The following is an 18,770-nucleotide window of genomic DNA, read 5'->3' as shown; positions in this document are numbered from 1 at the left end:
CATGACCACAGGAAAAACCATAGTCTTGACTAGACGGACCTTAGTCGCCAAAGTAATGTCTCTGCTTTTGAATATGCTATCTAGGTTGGTCGTAACTTTTCTTCCAAGGAGTAAGCGTCTTGTAATTTCATGGATGCAGTCACCATCTACAGTGATTTTGGAGCCCCCCAAAATAAAGTCTGACACTGTTTCCACTGTTTCCCCATCTATTTCCCATGAAGTGATGGGACCGGCTGCCATGATCTTCATTTTCTGAATGTTGAGCTTTAAGCCAACTTTTTCACTCTCCTCTTTCACTTTCATCAAGAGGCATTTTAGCTCCTCTTCACTTTCTGCCATAAGGCTGGTGTCATCTGCATATCTGAGGTGATTGATATTTCTCCCGGCAATCTTGATTCCAACTTGTGTTTCTTCCAGTCCAGCGTTTCTCATGATGTACTCTGCATAGAAGTTAAATAAGCAAGGTGACAATATACAGCCCTGACGTCCTCCTTTTCCTATCTGGAACCAGTCTGTTGTTCCATGTCCAGTTCTAACTGTTGCTTCCTGACCTGCATACAGATTTCTCAAGAGGCAGGTTAGATAGTCTGGTATTCCGATCTCTTTCAGAATTGTCCACAGTTTATTGTGATCCACATAGTCAAAGGCGTTGGCATAGTCAATCAAGCAGAAATAGATGTTTTTCTGGAACTCTCTTGCTTTTTCCATGATCCAGCGGATGTTGGCAATTTGATCTCTGGTTCCTCTGCCTTTTCTAAAACCAGCTTGAACGTCAGGGAGTTCACGGTTCATGTATTGCTGAAGTCTGGCTTGGAGAATTTTGAGCATTACTTTACTAGTATGTGAGATGAGTGCAATTGTGCGGTAGTTTGAGCATTCTTTGGCATTGCCTTTCTTTGGGATTGGAATGAAAACTGAACTCTTCCAGTCCTGTGGCCACTGCTGAGTTTTCCAAATTTGTTGGCATATTAAGTGCAGCACTTTCACAGCATCATCTTTCAGGATTTGAAACAGCTCAGCTGGAATTGCATCACCTCCACTAGCTTTGTTCGTAGTGATGCTTTCTAAGGCCCATTTGACTTCACATTCCAAGATGTCTGACTCTAGATTAGTGATCACATCATCATGATTATCTGGGTCGTGAGGATCTTTTTTGTACAGTTCTTCTGTGTATTCTTGCTACCTCTTCTTAATATCTTCTGCTTCTGTTAGGTCCAGACCATTTCTGTCCTTTATCGAGGCCATCTTCGCATGAAATGTTCCCTTGGTATCTCTGATTTTCTTCAAGAGATCTACTACTGCGGGCAGGAATCCCTCAGAAGAAATGGAGTAGCCATCATGGTCAACAAAAGAGTCCGAAATGCAGTACTTGGATGCAATCTCAAAAACGACAGAATGATCTCTGTTCGTCTCCAAGGCAAACCATTCAATGCCACAGTTATCCAAGTCTATGCCCCAACCAGTAATGCTGAAGAAACTGTAGTTGAACGGTTTTATGAAGACCTACAAGACCTTTTAGAACTAACACCCAAAAAAGATGTCCTTTTCATTATAGGGGACTGAAATGCAAAAGTAGGAAGTCAAGAAACACCTGGAGTAACAGGCAAATTTGGCCTTGGAATGCAGAATGAGGCAGGGCCAAGACTAATAGAGTTTGCCAAGAAAATGCACTGGTCATAGTAAACACTCTCTTCCAACAACACAAGAAAAGACTCTACACATGGACATCACCAGATGCTCAACACCGAAATCAGATTGATTATATTCTCTGCAGCCAAAGATGGAGAAGCTCTATACAGTCAACAAAAACAAGACCGGAAGCTGACTATGGCTCAGATCATGAACTCCTTATTGCCAAATTCAGACTTAAATTGAAGAAAGTAGGGAAAACCGCTAGACCATTCAGGTATGACCTCAATCAAATCCCTTATGATTATACAGTGGGAGTGAGAAATAGATTTAAGGGCCTAGATCTGATAGATAGAGTGCCTGATGAACTATGGAATGAGGTTCATGACATTGTATAGGAGATAGGGATCAAGACCATCCCCATGGAAAAGAAATGCAAAAAAGCAAAATGGCTGTCTGGGGAGGCCTTACAAATAGCTGTGAAAAGAAGAGAGGCAAAAAGCAAAGGAGAAAAGGAAAGATATAAGCATCTGAATGCAGAGTTCCAAAGAATAGCAAGGAGAGATAAGAAAGCCTTCCTCAGCGATCAATGCAAAGAAATAGAGGTAAACAACAGAATGGGAAAGACTAGAGATCTCTTCAAGAAAATTAGAGATACCAAGGGAACATTTCTGCCCGTTCTTAATAGCTAAGTAAACCACTCAGTCTTGGAATTTTCTGTTGTGAAACAGATAACAGTGAGCTCCTACAATCATTTGAAGATCTTATAAGAAAATGCACATGAGGACAATGTTTGGCACATTACTGTAAAACAAATGTCTGCTGTTATTGCTATTATTACTGCTGTTGATAAGCACACAAAGTACACCACATTCCACATGTGCACTAGAGAGGAAGACAGGACTGTAGTCCTTGAAGAGCTCCATTATCATTACTAAGGGATACCAAAGAACCAGGTCTTTGGAGTCTGTCACTTGCTTCATATCAGGGATTTCTTTCGTTCAGACAAGTCACTAACTCTGAATGTCAGTTTCCTCTTTTAAAAATCAGCATAGTAATAGCATCTATCTTCGAGGTCTGTTGTGAATATTAACTGAGATCAAGAACACAAAGGATTCCCTACATCTGACATAACATGTACCCTAACATGACACTGAGCATTAACTACAGAATATACAGCTGTGCAGACATAGGTTTTTATAAGGTTTTTAATGAAAAATGCTTAAAGCTCTGCTTCATTAAAAAATGAAAACTTCTAGAATGGAGTTTGTTTCATGCTCTTTTGAAATAATAGAAAACTTGCCAATTTCCCAAGGGCTTTAGGACGGTATACAATGAAGACATTTTTCTTCCACAAGCCTATCTATAAGAAGAAATCTTTGTTAAAGGCTTATCTCCATCTTTTTCCATATTTAGTCCAGTCACAGGTACCCCTCAGGCATTTCCATGTGTTTTCTCAGCTATCTTTTTTTTCCTGAGCATGGAAGAAACATTCCATCAGCATTTTCAGCAATTATTTTTTGCTCCTGACTCAGCAGGAAGTTTAAAAATGGGATATGGGTAACAAAACTTAGCTTGGATAGCTAGGTAATGTTTCCAGTTAAAAACACAGTGAATCTTTGCAATTTTTTTAGAAATCAAACTACTCTAAAGTTAAAAGTTTATTTAAACACATACTATAAATTGTTAACTTATAATTCTCATGTGTTTACCTACCTATATAGCATTTTGTTTCTTACTTGATACTTTTACCTCTCAAAGTCCCATACTCACTGCCCTCCCATTAAAAACTGAAGTAACTTCCAAAATGCCAAAGAGATTTAAAATCATGATACTCTTATTACAACTGTATACTTTAAACCTCATAAACTAGAGATGAGATGATAGTAAAAGAACTGACAGAGAACTTAGATGACCAAAACATGAAACAGAGTGATTACAGATGGCAATGATCCTACAGAGGAGGAAGTTAGCTGTGAAGAAAAGGTGCCAACCGCTCCCTAAACCTTACTATAATCTAGATTTTTTAATAGACACTCTAGGAAGTTCAAAGACTTTAAGGTATTTTTTTAACTGCTAAAGGCAGAAGTTATACATTACGGGTAGTAAAAAAATTCAAGCATTGCAAACATATGTTCATCATCCTTTTATAGAAGCAAGCTGAAATCATAAAATTTGTCAACCTTGTGAAACATCTGGCCCATGTCCTTATCAGCTAAGCTGGTAGGTTTGAAAGAACATTCCACTTCAGTATGGATTAGAAAGGACAAAGGCGGATGATCAGAGAGTTGGAAAGGAATTCTAACAGAAGAATCTGTGTATGTGATGAGGACTAGCTCTTTACTAAAATCACCTTTCCCATATAAGTCAACTCTCGTGTTAGTATAACTGTGGACAAAAGATGCTTCCAAATAACTGTGACAATCCTAAATTTCCTAAAAAATAAAACTGAAGCTTCTAACATCAAATCCTATTTATGCTCTAGGATTTCCCTGTAGTTCAAATGGTAAAGAATCTGCCTGCGCTGCAGGAGACCAGGGTTCGATCCCTGGGTCGGGAAGATCCCCCGGAGAAGGGAATGGCAATCCACTCCAGTATTCTTGCCTGGAGAATTCCATGGACAGAAAAGCCTGGCAGGCTATAGTCTGTGTGAGAGTCAGACAGGACTGAGCCACTAACACACACACAGCTTTAAACTCTAAGGTAACTAAATAGCAGTGTGATTAAAGTGTTTAAAGCACTGAGCATTGTTAGTTTAATTATATAATTCACAATGTTGGAGCAGCCCTGGAGAAGTGAAGGTAGGGCAGAGAGGAAAGGCCAGAGGCTATTAAAAGAAAGTTTTATGGAAGATTAAAGAGCAGGTATAGGAGGAAGACAAAGGCCTGATATAAAACTAAGGGTGGAGGCTAGGCTGACCTTCTTCTTAAAGAAATTTAAATGAAGAAAAAGGCAAGACTTTAGGAAGACATATTTGCTTAGCATATGTGTTTAAGGGAAGATGCAAAGCGGAAATCAAGCCCTGCAGGGTTTAAGAGGAAGCATATTTAAAGCTGAGCAAGGAAGTTGCTGGGGATAATGGGAAAGATCTATATCTTGATTGTGATGGTAAGTTACACAACTGTATACATTTGCAAACTCAGAAAACTTACACTAAAAAGAACAAATTTTACTATATGTAAATTATACCCCAATCAACCTAACACTAAAAAAAGTTATTAACAACTAAAATGCTGATTAACTTTTAAAAGTTTAAAGGTTAAACCCATGTATCACAGCACGCCAGGCCTCCCTGTCCATCACCAACTCCTGGAGTTCACTCAAATTCACGTCCATCCAGTCGGAGATACCATCCAGCCATCTCATCCTCTGTCGTCCCCTTCTCCTCCTGCCCCCAATCCCTCCCAGCATCAGAGTCTTTTCCAATGAGTCAACTCTTCGCATGAGGTGGCCAAAGTACTGGAGTTTCAGCTTTAGCATCATTCCTTCCAAAGAACACCCAGGACTGATCTCCTTTAGGATGGACTGGTTGGATCCTCTTGCAATCCAAGTAGACTCTCAAGAGTCTTCTCCAACACCACATTTCAAAAGCATCAATTCTTTGGAACTCAGCTTTCTTCACAGTCCAACTCTCACATCCATACATGACCACTGGAAAAACCATAGCCTTGACTAGACGGACCTTAGTCGGCAAAGCAATGTCTCTGCTTTTGGATATGCTATCTAAGTTGGTCATAACTTAACTTACAAGGAGTAAGCTTCTTTTAATTTCATGGCTGCAATCACCATCTGCAGTGATTTTGGAGCCCCCAAAAATAAAGTCCGATACTGTTTCCACTGTTTCCCCATCTATTTGCCATGAAGTGATGGGACCAGATGCCATGATCTTCGTTTTCTGAATGTTGAACTTTAAGCCAACTTTTTCACTCTCTTCCTTCACTTTCATCTAGAGGCTTTTTAGTTCCTCTTCACTTGCCATAAGGGTGGTGTTATCTGCATATCTGAGGTTACTGATCTTTTGTTCACTTGAACTTATTTTTAATTGAAATACAGCTGATTTACAATGTTCTGTCAGTTTCAAGTGTACAGCAAAGTGTTTCAATCATATATAAATTTTGTTTTTTATATATATATTATATATATGTCATATGTATTTTCTAATTCCATTAAAGGTTATTATAAGATACCGAATATAGTTCTCTGTGATATATAGTAGGACTTTATTTACCTATTGTACATATACTAGTGAGTATCTGTTAATCTCAAACTCCTAATTTATCCATCCCTACCATTCTTTCCCCCTTGGTAACCATAAGTTTGTTTTCTATGTCTGTATATTTCTGTTTTGTAAATAAATTCATTTGTATTTTTTTAGATCCCATATATATGTGATATCATATATTTCCCTTTCTATGTCTTACTTCACTGAGTATGATAATCTCTAGGTCTATTCATGTTACTGCAAATGGTATTACTTCATTTTTTTCTATGGCTGAGTAATATTCCAGTGTGTGTGTGGTTGTGTGTGTGTATACCATATCTCTATTCATTTCTCTGTCAATGGACACTTAGCTTGTTTACAAGTCTTGGCTATTATGAATAGTGCTGCTATGAACATAGGGATGCCAAGTTACCTTTTCAAATTACAGTTTTCTAAGGACATATGCCTAGGAATGGGACTGCTTGATTATATGGTAACTCTGGTGGCTCGGTGGTAAAGAATCCACCTGTCAAGCATGGGTTCAATCCCTGGATTGGGAAGATCCCCTTAAGAAGGAAATGGCAACCCATTCCAATATTCTTGCCTGAAAACTCCCATGGACAGAGGAACCTGATGGGCTACAGTCCATAGGGTTGCAAAAGAGTTGGACACAATTCAGTCACTAAGCAACAACAAAAACAACATGGTAATTCTATTTTTAGTTTTTTAAGAAACCTTCATACTGTTCTCCATAGTGGCTGTACCAGTTTACATTCCCACCAACAGTGTAGGAGGGTTTCCTTTCTCCACACCATTTTATTAATATTATTATTATTATTTGCAGACTTTTCGATGATGGCCATTCTGACCAGTGTGAGGTGACACCTCATTGTAGTTTTGATTTGCAATTCTCTGATAAACAACATTGTTGAACATCTTTTCATGTGCCTGTTATCTGTATGTCTTTGGAGAAATGTCTATTTAGATCTTCTGCCCATTTTTTGATTGGGTTGTTTGTTTAATATTGAGCCATATGAGCTGTTTGTATATTTTGCAAATTAATCCCTTGCCAGTCACATTGTTTGCAACTATTTTCTCCCATTTTGAAAGTTTCTTACATGGAAACTTTTTGTTTGGGTGATGGGTTTCCTTTATTGTGCAAAAGTTCTCAGTTTAATTAGGTCCAGTTTGTTTATTTCTGCTTTTAGAGCAGCATCTTTTAACTATTTGGGATGTCTTACCATGTTGAAAAATCTAACCAAACTCTTTGAGGTATATAATGAAGCATGGTTTTGAAATTCTGTTCCCATCTTCCGCCATTAGTGTCTCTCTTACATGGAAACTTTAGTTTGTGACATTTCTCGCATGTGACCCAGCAGCTGAGGTTCTCAGCCAGCGACTGGAGCTGCAATGTCAGGCAAAGAGACTCAGCATATGGCTTTCTTAGGATCTTTCTTCCTGCTCTAGACATGGAGAAACAGACACATCTACCATATGCTCCACAACTAGAACACAAACTACATGCTATAAGCTTATTTACTTTTAGACTCCTATTATGCTCAAAGCTTTTTCCTCTTTGATTATCCTCCCATCCTCAGAGAAATCTTGCCTCACAGTTACCCCAAGAGTCTACCTTAACGCCAGGAAGTCTTTCCTGAACTCCCATGCCAGTTAGAAGCTTCCATAGCACACTATGGACTGCTTCTCATGCTGTTTCATAGGTAGCTGTTTCTGGATCCATTTCCTCTTACAAACTCAAGGCCAAAATGCTGAAGAAGGACCAAGACTTTATTTTTTTGTAGTTCCAGAATGCAGCTAGTTCCTGGCAGAGAGGAAGCACCCAAAAAAAGTTTCTTGAATAATATCCTAAAATGGTACTTCTATCCACTTTGAAAAAAATGAACATTTAAATACAGGTTTACCTATACATTCAAGAAATCTATCTAGGGCCTACAACCCCTGCAGAGACTTTCTGGGGTCAATGCCAGGTGTAAACTTATTCCAGTCTCATTGTGGCTCTACAAAGGGGTAAGCAGAGTCAGTTGTCCATATCTGATTTAGAATAAGTAGAAGGAATCAGTAAAATATCCCCAATGAATTACAGAGCAGAAAGGTTTAAGGGTAGGTACGGGCCACCTATCTTATATTTTATAAAAATTCTCCCAGTACCAATCTTGCAGGTTCAGGGTTGTCCTATATTAAAAAAAAATAATAAAAATTCCCTCACATTGTACACAGATGAAGATGTGGGATACGAGAACCTCACAGATGTATTTTTCTCATCTGATTATAAGACACAAAATGTTTATATAAAAGCTATACTTGGAGAGTATAATAATAAAATGATCTGTATTAGGCCTTGCAATACATAAGCCAAGGTCCAAGAAGATTCTCTGGGGCACTGGGGAGTGGGGAAGGGTAATGTTCAAAGAAGTGGTGCTACTACCTATATTCATGCTATGATTTTCCCAAGGAACTTGATTCCATGGGATGTAACCATTCCCAACTCTAGAGTGGTTAGAGACCCTGGTCTACTACTATTACCTAGAGTCTCTCCACAGGATGGATGTTAAAGTGGCCACATATTTACTATTTAACTATTGTCTTCCCTGGTGGCTCAGAGGTTAAAGTGTCTGCCTCCAATGCCGGAGACTCGGGTTCGATCCCTGGGTCGGGAAGATCCCCTGGAAAAGGAAATGGTAACCCACTCCAGTATTCTTGCCTGGAGAATCCCATGGACGGAGAAGCCTGGTAGGCTACAGTCCACAGGGTCGCAAAGAGTCAGACACGACTGAGCGACTTCACTCACTCACTCACTCAAAATGAAATAACTCAGCATTCAAAAAATGAAGATCATGGCATCCAGTCTCATCACTTCACGGCAAATAGATGGAGAAATAATGGAAACAGTGACAGACTTTATTTATTTGGGATCCAAAATCACTACAGATAGTGACTGTAGCCATGAAATTAAATTACGCTTGCTCCTTGGAAGGAAAGTTATGACCAACCTAGACAGCATATTAAAAAGCAGAGACACTACTTTGTCAACAAAGGTCCATCTAGTCAAGGCTATGGTTTTTCCAGTAGTCATGTATGGATATGAGAGTTGGACTATAAAGAAGGCTGAGCACCAGAGAATTGATGCTTTCAAATTGTGGTGAAGGAGAAGACTCTTGAGAGTCCTTTGGACATGCAAGGAGATCAAAACAGTCAATCTTAAAGGAAATCAGTCCTGAATATTCATTGGAGGGACTGATGCTGAAACTGAAACTCCAAGACTTTGGTCACCTGACGCGAAGAACAGACTCACTGGAAAAGACCCTGATGCTGGGAAAGATTGAAGGCAGGAGGAGAAGGGGACAACAGAGGTTGAGATGGTTGGATGGCATCACCAACTTGATGGACATGGATTTGAGCAAGCTCGAGGAGTTGGTGATGGAAGGGAAGCCTGCCATGTTGCAGTTCATGGGGTCGCAAAAAGTTGGACTCAACTGAGCAACTAAACTGAACTGAAAGTGAAATAATGAATAAATTACCAGAACAGAAGGAAGATTCATAGGCCTATGGTCAGCCTCCTTAGCCACAACCCCTTCCTGAAATAAATTTCCTGTTTAAAAAGGCATGTGAAGGAAGATAGTTCTGGGAAAATTAAAAGACTACTGAATTCATTTTGGAATCAAAAGGTAGGGAATCAAGAGTTTTAGCAATATTTGCTAAAAAGTATCAGTATATTAGTTTATATTAGTAATTCTATATATCCATTTTAAAATTTTACATCAAGAAAAGGATGAGGTTCTTGCCACCTATGTACCCAGGATAATTTCCTTAAATGTCACTATCTATGTTCTTTTTGTGGAATATGTGTACATTCAGGATCTCATATTATTTTTACACACACACAAAACAAGTCACTAATGGCTTTGCCATTAGCTATTGGCGACAACTGGGAAATCTTCACCATGTTCAAAGCAAACCATCCTATGTCACATCATGGCAGATCCTTAGCCAAATTGCCTCCACTAAGTCTTTCAAAATAGATGTACAAATGTTAGCTGCAGAATATATTGTGATTCACCTTCCAAAAAACAAATAAGAAAATCTGTATTTTTACTCTGTACATGAACACTGTAACTTTCTTAAAATGTCTTATTTAAAAATACATGTTCACATTTTAATGATTTTGTAGTGATAAGACTAAGAAAAGCTCTCAGTTAATTTGTAGGGCAAAACAAACATTTTCCACACCAATTCTCTGACTTGGTCAAACAAACAAAAAGAGTTAACCCTATATAACTCCTCCCCATACACAAATACACTCTCACCCTTTTGAGGGCTTTAAAACAAGAACAATGACAATCGTAAATCAACCAGTGATTCTGTGTTCCTATCTAAATGAAAAAGCCTTTAGAGAGTATTTTTCACATAAATGATAATGTACTTTATTATCATCAGAAGTCATGGCCAGCCAAGTGATAACAGGTTTTATGTTATGATTCTAAAGAACCTGTCAGGCCCAAAACCTCCTTGAGTAGACTCTGTGTCTTCCCGTCTCTTTTTTCTATTTCCCATCCTTCTCCATTCTTAACATGTAAGCTTAAACATTAAGCTTGGCCAAGAACAAGATACTCTTAAAGACTCTCTAGAAAGCACTGTACGTGGTGATGGTCCCTTCTTGCTAGTCTAAACCTAACCTTAATACGCTTTTTAAAAAACTTTCCTTTCCTTAAGCAGCTAAATATCAAGATAATCTTGATTACTACATTCATTTAGTTAACACTCACAAAATGGGAGCAGAGCATTATCCATGGGATAACTCCATAAAATGCATTCTTCCTCTTAGCATAAGTCAATAAAATATGGACTCAATAGTCTTTTCAAAAAACATGTATGTCAGAGAACAGATTAGTGGTTTCCAGAGGGGAGGAAGGAGCGAAATGGGTGACAGAGATCCAGAAGTACAAATTTTCAGTTATAAAATAAATAAGTCATGGGGATGCAAAGAAAAACATGGAGAATACAGTCAAAAACATTGTATTAATTCTGTATGGTGACAGATGGTAACTAGACTTATACTGGTCATCATTTAGCAATGCATATAAATGTTAAATCACTATGTTGTATATCTGAAACTACTAAAATATTATATGTCAATTATACTTCTCTCTCTCTATGTATATATATAAATGAATATATCTTTATATATTCATTTTAGACAGAGCTAAAATGAAGTATTCAACAAAGTAAGCAAGAGTAAGTAAAACTTGACAACATAAAATGTCAATGTCTCTCTATAAGTATACTCTCCAATCTACTATTTATGGAAAAAAAAAAAAAGTGTTATCTACAGCGTTATCAGCTGAGTTGAGAAAGGCATTTGAGTCTGTTCCTGAATGTGCTGGATCTCGTCTGATCTTGGAAGACCAGCAGGGCTGGGCCTGGTTGGGATCGGAGTACTTGGACGGGAGAAATGCATGTGCGGTCAGTTTTCTGGGGCCAAAGAACTAAGGAAAACTACTGAAGATCTTCTAAAAATAAATATACTAAAATGGGGGTCAACAAACTTTTTCCATAAAGTCAGAAAGGAAATATTTTGGGTTGTGTAAGCTGTAAGGTCTTGATCACAAGTATTTAATTCTGCCATTGAAGTATTACAGCATTGTAATAGCCACAGACAATATGTAAAGAGTAAGTGTGGTTGTGTTCTGATAAAACTTTATTTACAAAACAAGGTGGCCAACTCTACTCAAAAATATAGATCCTCTGTTTTAACAATGTTTTTGTGCACACCTTTGTTGCAAGCATGACATGAGAAATGTCACTCTAAATGGCTATTCTCCTACAATAATTTCTTTTTAGTTAAGAGGGTAAAGTATTACCTGCATTTAAAAAATAAAAACCTGTGTATACTATATAATGTTATTTTGAAAGGAAAATTGATCTCTATATAAATTCTATGAGCAGAGAGAAAAAAGGTTGGGGGGAAGGGGAGGAGAAAAGGGATGGAACTGGAGGAGTATAGGGGAAGCAAAGTGAATGAATATTAATCTACAATTTCTATTTTCAGAACTATTTGCAAAAGCTAGTAGTTAACATACAGAGTATACAAGACACACTTGTACCCTCAAGAAACTCATGACATAGTTAAAAGAGCAAACTTGTTTTTTCCCTCTGCATTTCAAAACTGTAAACATTATAGACATATGGGATTGTAAGCATTTCTTTTAAAAAATCTAGGCTTTATAAATAAAGACATATTTTTAATGGAGATTTACATTTTTATAAACAAAAAGAGAAAAGACTTGATAAAATCATATTATACCCAGAATTCTATTTTCTATTCCTTTTTTTCTATATCAACTTAGTATTTCTATCAGTAACCATGGTTCACTGCAGGGGCATAGCCTCCTGTTGCTGGCATGGTGTTTGGAATGGTGGTGCTGAACTGGAAAAGGCCCTAGGTGGTTCTGACTCCTCTACTTGCTTCCTTCCCCATCCTCCAATCCCCACTCCAAGAAATCCTACTATATATCATAATCTCTCAAAATACACAAAGGCAGATTTCTCTATTGGCAAAGCAGAATCTTGAAGCATAAAATATAGTGAAAGTAACAAATTTTGGGGTCTTCTTTCAAGGTAGGCTCTATCATAAAAAGGTTAAGTTTGTCTAACGAGAAAAAAAAAATTCCAAGTCAGCAAGAATTTAGAATAAAATCACACCTTTATCCTCGGTATGTCATTAATCAGAAAAGTGAAGCTATATCAACAAAGAATAAATTCCAACCAAAAATATTAAGTATTTAAAGTGGAAAAATACATAATGTCTAAAATTTTTATTGTAATTTTAGGCCTGCTCCAAAACATTCTTTTTTCTAAACTGACTGAATTTACAACTAGATCCTTTTTAAAATTATATAACCTATCCAGAAGATTGCTTGAATTTTTTCATGAGAAAATATGCTACTTCTACCACTTAAAAACAAAGAAATAAATCACAATACATTACTAGCGCAAAGGAAATCAAGAAGTAAAATATAAGACCCCCCCAAAAAAGCATGCTGTAATTGACAAGCACTACAGACAAGAGAAATTTTAACTTTAACATCAAAAATGAGAGACTCCTCAAGGTGAACTCTTAGGCAGCAGTTTTTTTTTCTTTGCTTTTTTTACCATGAGCATGTAATTCATAATTTTTAAAAGTTTAATAACTGAAAGACATTAAAGAGGTACTCTTTACCAGTAAACTATATTTAAGATTTTCTCGTTTGAAAAAATATGAAGGACTCCATTAGCTTAATCCACCAGATATGGTATACAAGAGAATGTGTGCATGCTTAGTTGTGTCAGACTCTTTTGCAACCCCATGAACTATAGCCCTCCAGGCTCCTCTACCATGGAATTTTCCAGGCAAGAATACTAAAATGGGTTGCCATTTCCTTCTCCTGGGGGTCTTCTTGATCCAGGAATCAAACCTGAGTCTCTTGCATTGGCAGGCAGATTCTTTACCACTGTGCCAGCTGGGACATGCTATACAAATCAACACATGCAGTTATATTCCAATAAAACTTTACCAACACAAGCAGTGGTATAGCCTTCAGACAGTAGTTTACCAAACTCCTGCTCAAAACAAACCCGTTTTTAAACCAATATTAGATTATCTCTTATTACATAACAGATAAACTATCTACATACAATTATTCCACTCCATCAAGTCTTGTCTACCTTTAGTGAAAATTGCCATAAGCAGCAGTGATCAAAATTGCTGGAAAGGAGAGAAAAGTCAATGTGTTAACCTAATCTGTCCCTGAAATAACCTCTTTGTTTAGATCAATCATTCACCTCAGGATACATGGTCTCTTGGCCTCAAAGACTAGTAGGAAGACAACACATGCATACAAGCCACTGACTAGGCCACTAAGTGACACAGTGTGACAGAAATAACCACAACCTCAGCAAAAGGTTCCATGGTTTCACATACTTCCAGCTGTTTCTGAACAGAGTCTCAAAACAATCCTATAAAGTACAGAAAGCACTTGGTATTATTCTCATTTTATATAAAGCTCAAAAGCAGTAGAGCTAGGATTAGAACCTCTGAGACTACTGTACTTCCCTCTCTTCATAGCAGCTTTAGTCAAGGAGGCTGATGACGGAAGCTGAGGCATTTAGACTGGGCCTCAAAGAATGAGTAGGACTAACAGGCGAAGAGCCTATAGTATTCCAAGGAAACAACATACACAAAAGACTAGAAGCAGGGAAATCCTGTGTGTGTGAAGGGAATGTTGGGCTGGTTCAAGAAAAGCAGGTAAGGGATATACAGTTAGAAATATGGGTTGAAAGCATGGGAAGAGCTCTGAGTAGCTGACTTCATGTCTGTACATGACCCTAAGGACAATGAGAAATTAGATGGGTTGGAGAAAGAAGGAAGAGAATGTAATGAAGCTCTTATTGTGTGTCTGAACAAAACAACTGCCTCATACTAAATCATGTTAAGTTATGAGGCAGTGTTATATGGAGATTAGACTTTCATAAGTGCTCTGCAGGACAGGATGGATGAATCTAACAAAGGAAGTGGCAGAAGGGTATCTCTGTAGTTTCAGAGTCTGAAGTGATGGTTCCTACAGGTACCCTATAGTACCCCAACCCCAAAAGTGACAACAGTGTTCTAAATTACCTTACATTTTCCTACATTTTATCTAAAACTTACCGAATCTTCTGGAGGTCTCTGGATTTTCCCCCAATCCACAGAAGGTCCCTTTTCTTGCAAAAATCTGTGAAATAGCTTCCGAAATCCATCAAGGTCTTTTTTAGTGTGCTATGAGAACAGAAGTTATTGTTATAGCTAACAGAATGCTTAGTATTTAATAAAAACAGACATATATTGTACATTTAAAATACCTTTCAGAGAAATTCTTACAGCTTTAAAACATGGAGTACAGCAGAGACTTTTTTACACTCCAATTTAAAACTAAAGAGGAAGAAAGCCAATAGGAAACATACTTAGAGGAGTATAAGCAGAATCCCCATCTCCCACCAGTGTCATTTGGTCTACTGGAATTCCAACTGGTCCTCTACGTTTACTCACCAATATAGTTCCCTACTTCCTTTAGGTGCAAATTAATCTTCACCAAAAGAACAAGAAAGAACAAAAAACAGCTAACCTCAAAACGCTAAGTACAAATTTAAATTTGAAAATTAAAAGGATAATCTGTTGATTTATAAGTAGAAAAGTAAACACTTGCCTTTTCTGGGAAACCTCTATCATAGCTGTCAGAGTAGCCCAATTCTGTTAGAACAGGCTCTTTGGAAAAGGCATCCAGGATATAAGGTTGATAAATTAACTTCTCACAATTTTAACTGGACACTTATATCCATTTTTTTCCTCCCAATGATATCAAAACACAGAAAAATAAATTGTAACTTTGTTCTGATTCTTTTAACTTTAGAAACTTACCAGAATTTACAATATTAAAAAGATAATGGTTTTATACTGAGCAAATACTGAAAATCCTTAATTATTAAGCAATCTTAATTTTTAAAATATACCATTACATTTTGTAATTATTTCAGGCTAGATGATCAGTGGTAGCAATAACAACTCAGCATGTAGATGGATGAAAGCAAAACCATAGTGTAGGGTCCTTACTTCAAATTCATGTGATGGTGCTGTGGTGAGTATCTTTTCTAGTTCCTTCTTCACAGATAATTCTAGTTCTTGTCGAATGACTTCTTGGAACTGAGAAGCACCATCCTGAGACATTGCCTTGCTGAGATCTAAAACAAAAATGTAAAAACCACAAACTGAGAACTGACAGCCATTCAAACAGCTGGTAAACCACAACCAATTTATTTCTGGTGTGTCAGTTAAACGAAAAGGGCTCAATTCTCTGGTCCCATCAACTTCAAGGAGGATTTTAGCACTGCCAACTACTTACGACTTGATAATCATACTGGCTCAAATTTGACTGTCTGGTGTATCTATATGCTTTTGGAATATATCTAAAATACTAAAAGATGATGCAGGTGGAAGTAAAAGGATTGATCTTCATTTGAGCATATATTAAATTGTTCCATCTCTATTAATGTTTCTTTCCTAGCTATCAAAGCTAGAGACAAATGAGAACATTCAAAATAACATTCAGTTCAGTTCAGTCACTTAGTCTTGTCCAACTCTTTCTGACCCCATGGACTTCAGCACACCAGGCCTCCCTGTTCATCACCAACTCCCGGAGTTCACGCAAACTCATGTCCATTGAATTGGTGATGCCATACAACCATCTTATCCTGTCATCCCCTTCTTCTTCTACCTTCAATCTTTCCCAGCATCAGGGTCTTCTCAAATGAGTCAGTTCTTCACATCAAGTGGCCAAAGTATTGGAGTTTCAGCTTCAACATCAGTCCTTCCAATGAACACTCAGGACTGATCTCCTTTACAATGGACTGGCTGGATCTCCTTGCAGTCCCAGGGACTTTCAAGAGTCCTCTCCAACACCACACTTCAAAAGCATCAATTCTCTGGCACTCAGCTTTCTTCACAGTCCAACTTCCACATCCATATACGGCCACTGGAAAAACCATAGCCTTGACTAGACAGACCTTTGCTGGCAAAGAAATGTCTCTGTTTTTTAATATGCTGTCTAGGTTGGTCATAAATTTCCTTCCAAGGAGTAAGCTTCTTTTAATTTTATGGCCACAGTCACCATCTGCAGTGATTTTGGAGCCCCAAAAAATAAAGTCTGACACCGCTTCCACTGTTTCCTCATCTATTTGCCATGAAGTGATGGGACCAGATGACCTGATCTTAGTTTTCTGAATGTTGAGCTTAAAGCCAACTTTTTCACTCTCATCAAGAGGCTCTTTAGTTCTTCTTCACTTTCTGCCATAAGGGTGGTGTTATCTGCTTATGTGAAGTTATTGATATTTCTCCTGGCAATCTTGATTCCAGCTTGTGTTTCATTCAGCCCAGCATTTTTCATGATGTACTTGGCATATAAGTTAAATAAGCATGGTGATAATATCCAGCCTTGATGTACTCCTTTCCCAATTTGGAACCAGCCTGTTGTGCCATGTCCAGTTCTAACTGTTGCTTCCTGATCTGCATACACATTTCTCAAGAGGCAGGTCAGGTGGTCTGGTAGTCCAAACTCTTTCAGAATTTTCCACAGTTTATTGTGATCCACATAGTCAAAGGCTTTGGCATAGTCAATAAACCAGAAATAGATGCTTTTTTGGAACTCTATTGCTTTTTCGATGATCCAGCAGATATTGGCTATTTGATCTCTGGTTCCTCTGTCTTTTCTAAATCCAGCTTGAACATCTGGAAGTTCACGGTTCACGTACTGCTGAAGCCTGGCTTGGAGAATTTTGAGCCTTACTTACTAGCATGTGAGATGAGTGCAATTCTGTGCTAATTTGAGGATTCTTTGGCATTACCTTTCTTTGGGATTGGAATGAAAACTGACCTTTTCCAGTCCTGTGGCCACTGCTGAGTTTTCCAAATTGGCTGGCAGATTGAGTGCAGCACTTTCACAGAATCATCTTTTAGGATTTGAAAGGGCTCAACTGGAATTCCATCACCTCCACTAGCTTTTGTTCGTAGTGATGCTTCCTAAGGCCCACTTGACTTTGCATTCCAGGATGTCTGGCTCTAGGTGAATGATCACACCATCATGATTACCTGGGTTGTGAAGATCTTTTTTGTACAGTTCTTCTGTGTATTGGTGGCTCCAAGGTTAAAGTGTCTGCCTCCAATGTGGGAGACCTGGGTTCGATCCCTGGGTCGGGAAGATCCCCTGGAGAAGGAAATGTCAACCCACTCCAGTATTCTTGCCTAGAGAATCCCATGGACAGAGGAGCCTGGTAGGCTACAGTCTACTGGGTCGCAAAGAGTCGGACACAACTGAGCGACTTTTTTCTGTGTATTCTTGCCACCTCTTCTTAATATCTTCTGCTTCTGTTAGGTCCATACCATTTCTGTCCTTTATTGAGCCCATCTTTGCATGAAATGTTCCACTGGTAACATTCTATTCAGTTCAGTTGCTCAGTCGTGTCCGACTCTTGTGACTCCATGAATTGCAGCACGCCAGGCCTCCCTGTTCATCACCAACTCCTGGAGTTCACTCAAACTCACGTCCATCGAGTCAGTGATGCCATCCAGCCATCTCATCCTCTGTCGTCCCCTTCTTCTCCTGCCTCCAATCTCTCCCAGCATCAGAGTCTTTTCCAATGAGTCAACTCTTCACATGAGGTGGCCAAAGTACTGGAGTTTCAGCTTCAGCATCATTCCCTCCAAAGAAATCTCAGGGCTGACCTCCTTCAGAATGGACTGGTTGGATCTCCTTGTAGTCTAAGGGACTCTCAACAGTCTTCTCCAACACCACAGTTCAAAAGCATCAGTTCTCTGGCACTCAGCTTTCTTCACAGTCCAACTCTCACATCCATACATAACCAGTGGAAAAACCATAGCCTTGACTAGACGGACCTTTGTTGGCAAAGTAATGTCTCTGCTTTTCAATATGCTAATATGTCCTTAGGGATCTGCTGCCTCATAAGAGAGCTGAAGGGTTTGGCAACTGAAACAAAAGACTCCTTCCTCCAGGCCAGATGAAAATTTAAGGATTCCTTTCCATTTTAGAAGTGGGGTCACTTCAGTTTATATTCTTCCCTAAAGAAGAACTCTTGAGAGATACTGGCAATTCCAAAGTGTCTCCACTTGCCTGGCATAAAAATTTTCATTTTAAATGAAGGGCACAGGGCCGCCTCCCTGTTTCTAGCTCCTAATTAAACCTCTATGCTTATCTGTGTCGAACAAGACTATCAGGACTTTTGGCATAGCCAGGCACCTCTGTAACAGATGGATCTCACTAAAGGTGACAGAAATGTCTGTTAGGTGAAAACAAACAAAAATAGAAAAACAGAAAAAGGAAACAACCCAGATCCAAGT

The 18,770-nt window shown here is 38.4% G+C and overlaps 1 protein-coding gene across 6 annotated transcripts in view; it reads right to left on the bottom strand.

Annotated features, from left to right (window-relative positions):
• The window catches only part of UGP2 (UDP-glucose pyrophosphorylase 2), a 60,314-nt gene that overhangs the window by 23,928 nt on the left and 17,616 nt on the right, over positions 1-18,770 (bottom strand). For all 6 annotated transcript variants that reach the window (XM_040224035.1, XM_040224037.1, XM_040224032.1 and 3 more), the window contains exons 2-3: positions 15,474-15,601; positions 14,535-14,642 (exon numbers count right to left, since the gene is read on the bottom strand). In XM_040224035.1, coding sequence (XP_040079969.1) covers positions 14,535-14,642; positions 15,474-15,587 — 222 coding nt within the window. In that variant the 5' untranslated portion in view covers positions 15,588-15,601. The remainder of the gene's footprint in view (positions 1-14,534; positions 14,643-15,473; positions 15,602-18,770) is intronic.

This window comes from Oryx dammah, unplaced genomic scaffold (genome assembly GCF_014754425.2).
Source record: "Oryx dammah isolate SB20612 unplaced genomic scaffold, SCBI_Odam_1.1 HiC_scaffold_25, whole genome shotgun sequence".
In the NCBI taxonomy this organism is placed as follows: domain Eukaryota; kingdom Metazoa; phylum Chordata; class Mammalia; order Artiodactyla; family Bovidae; genus Oryx; species Oryx dammah.
Note: the sequence above shows the minus strand (reverse complement) of the source record. Positions and strands in the feature narration are given on the sequence as shown.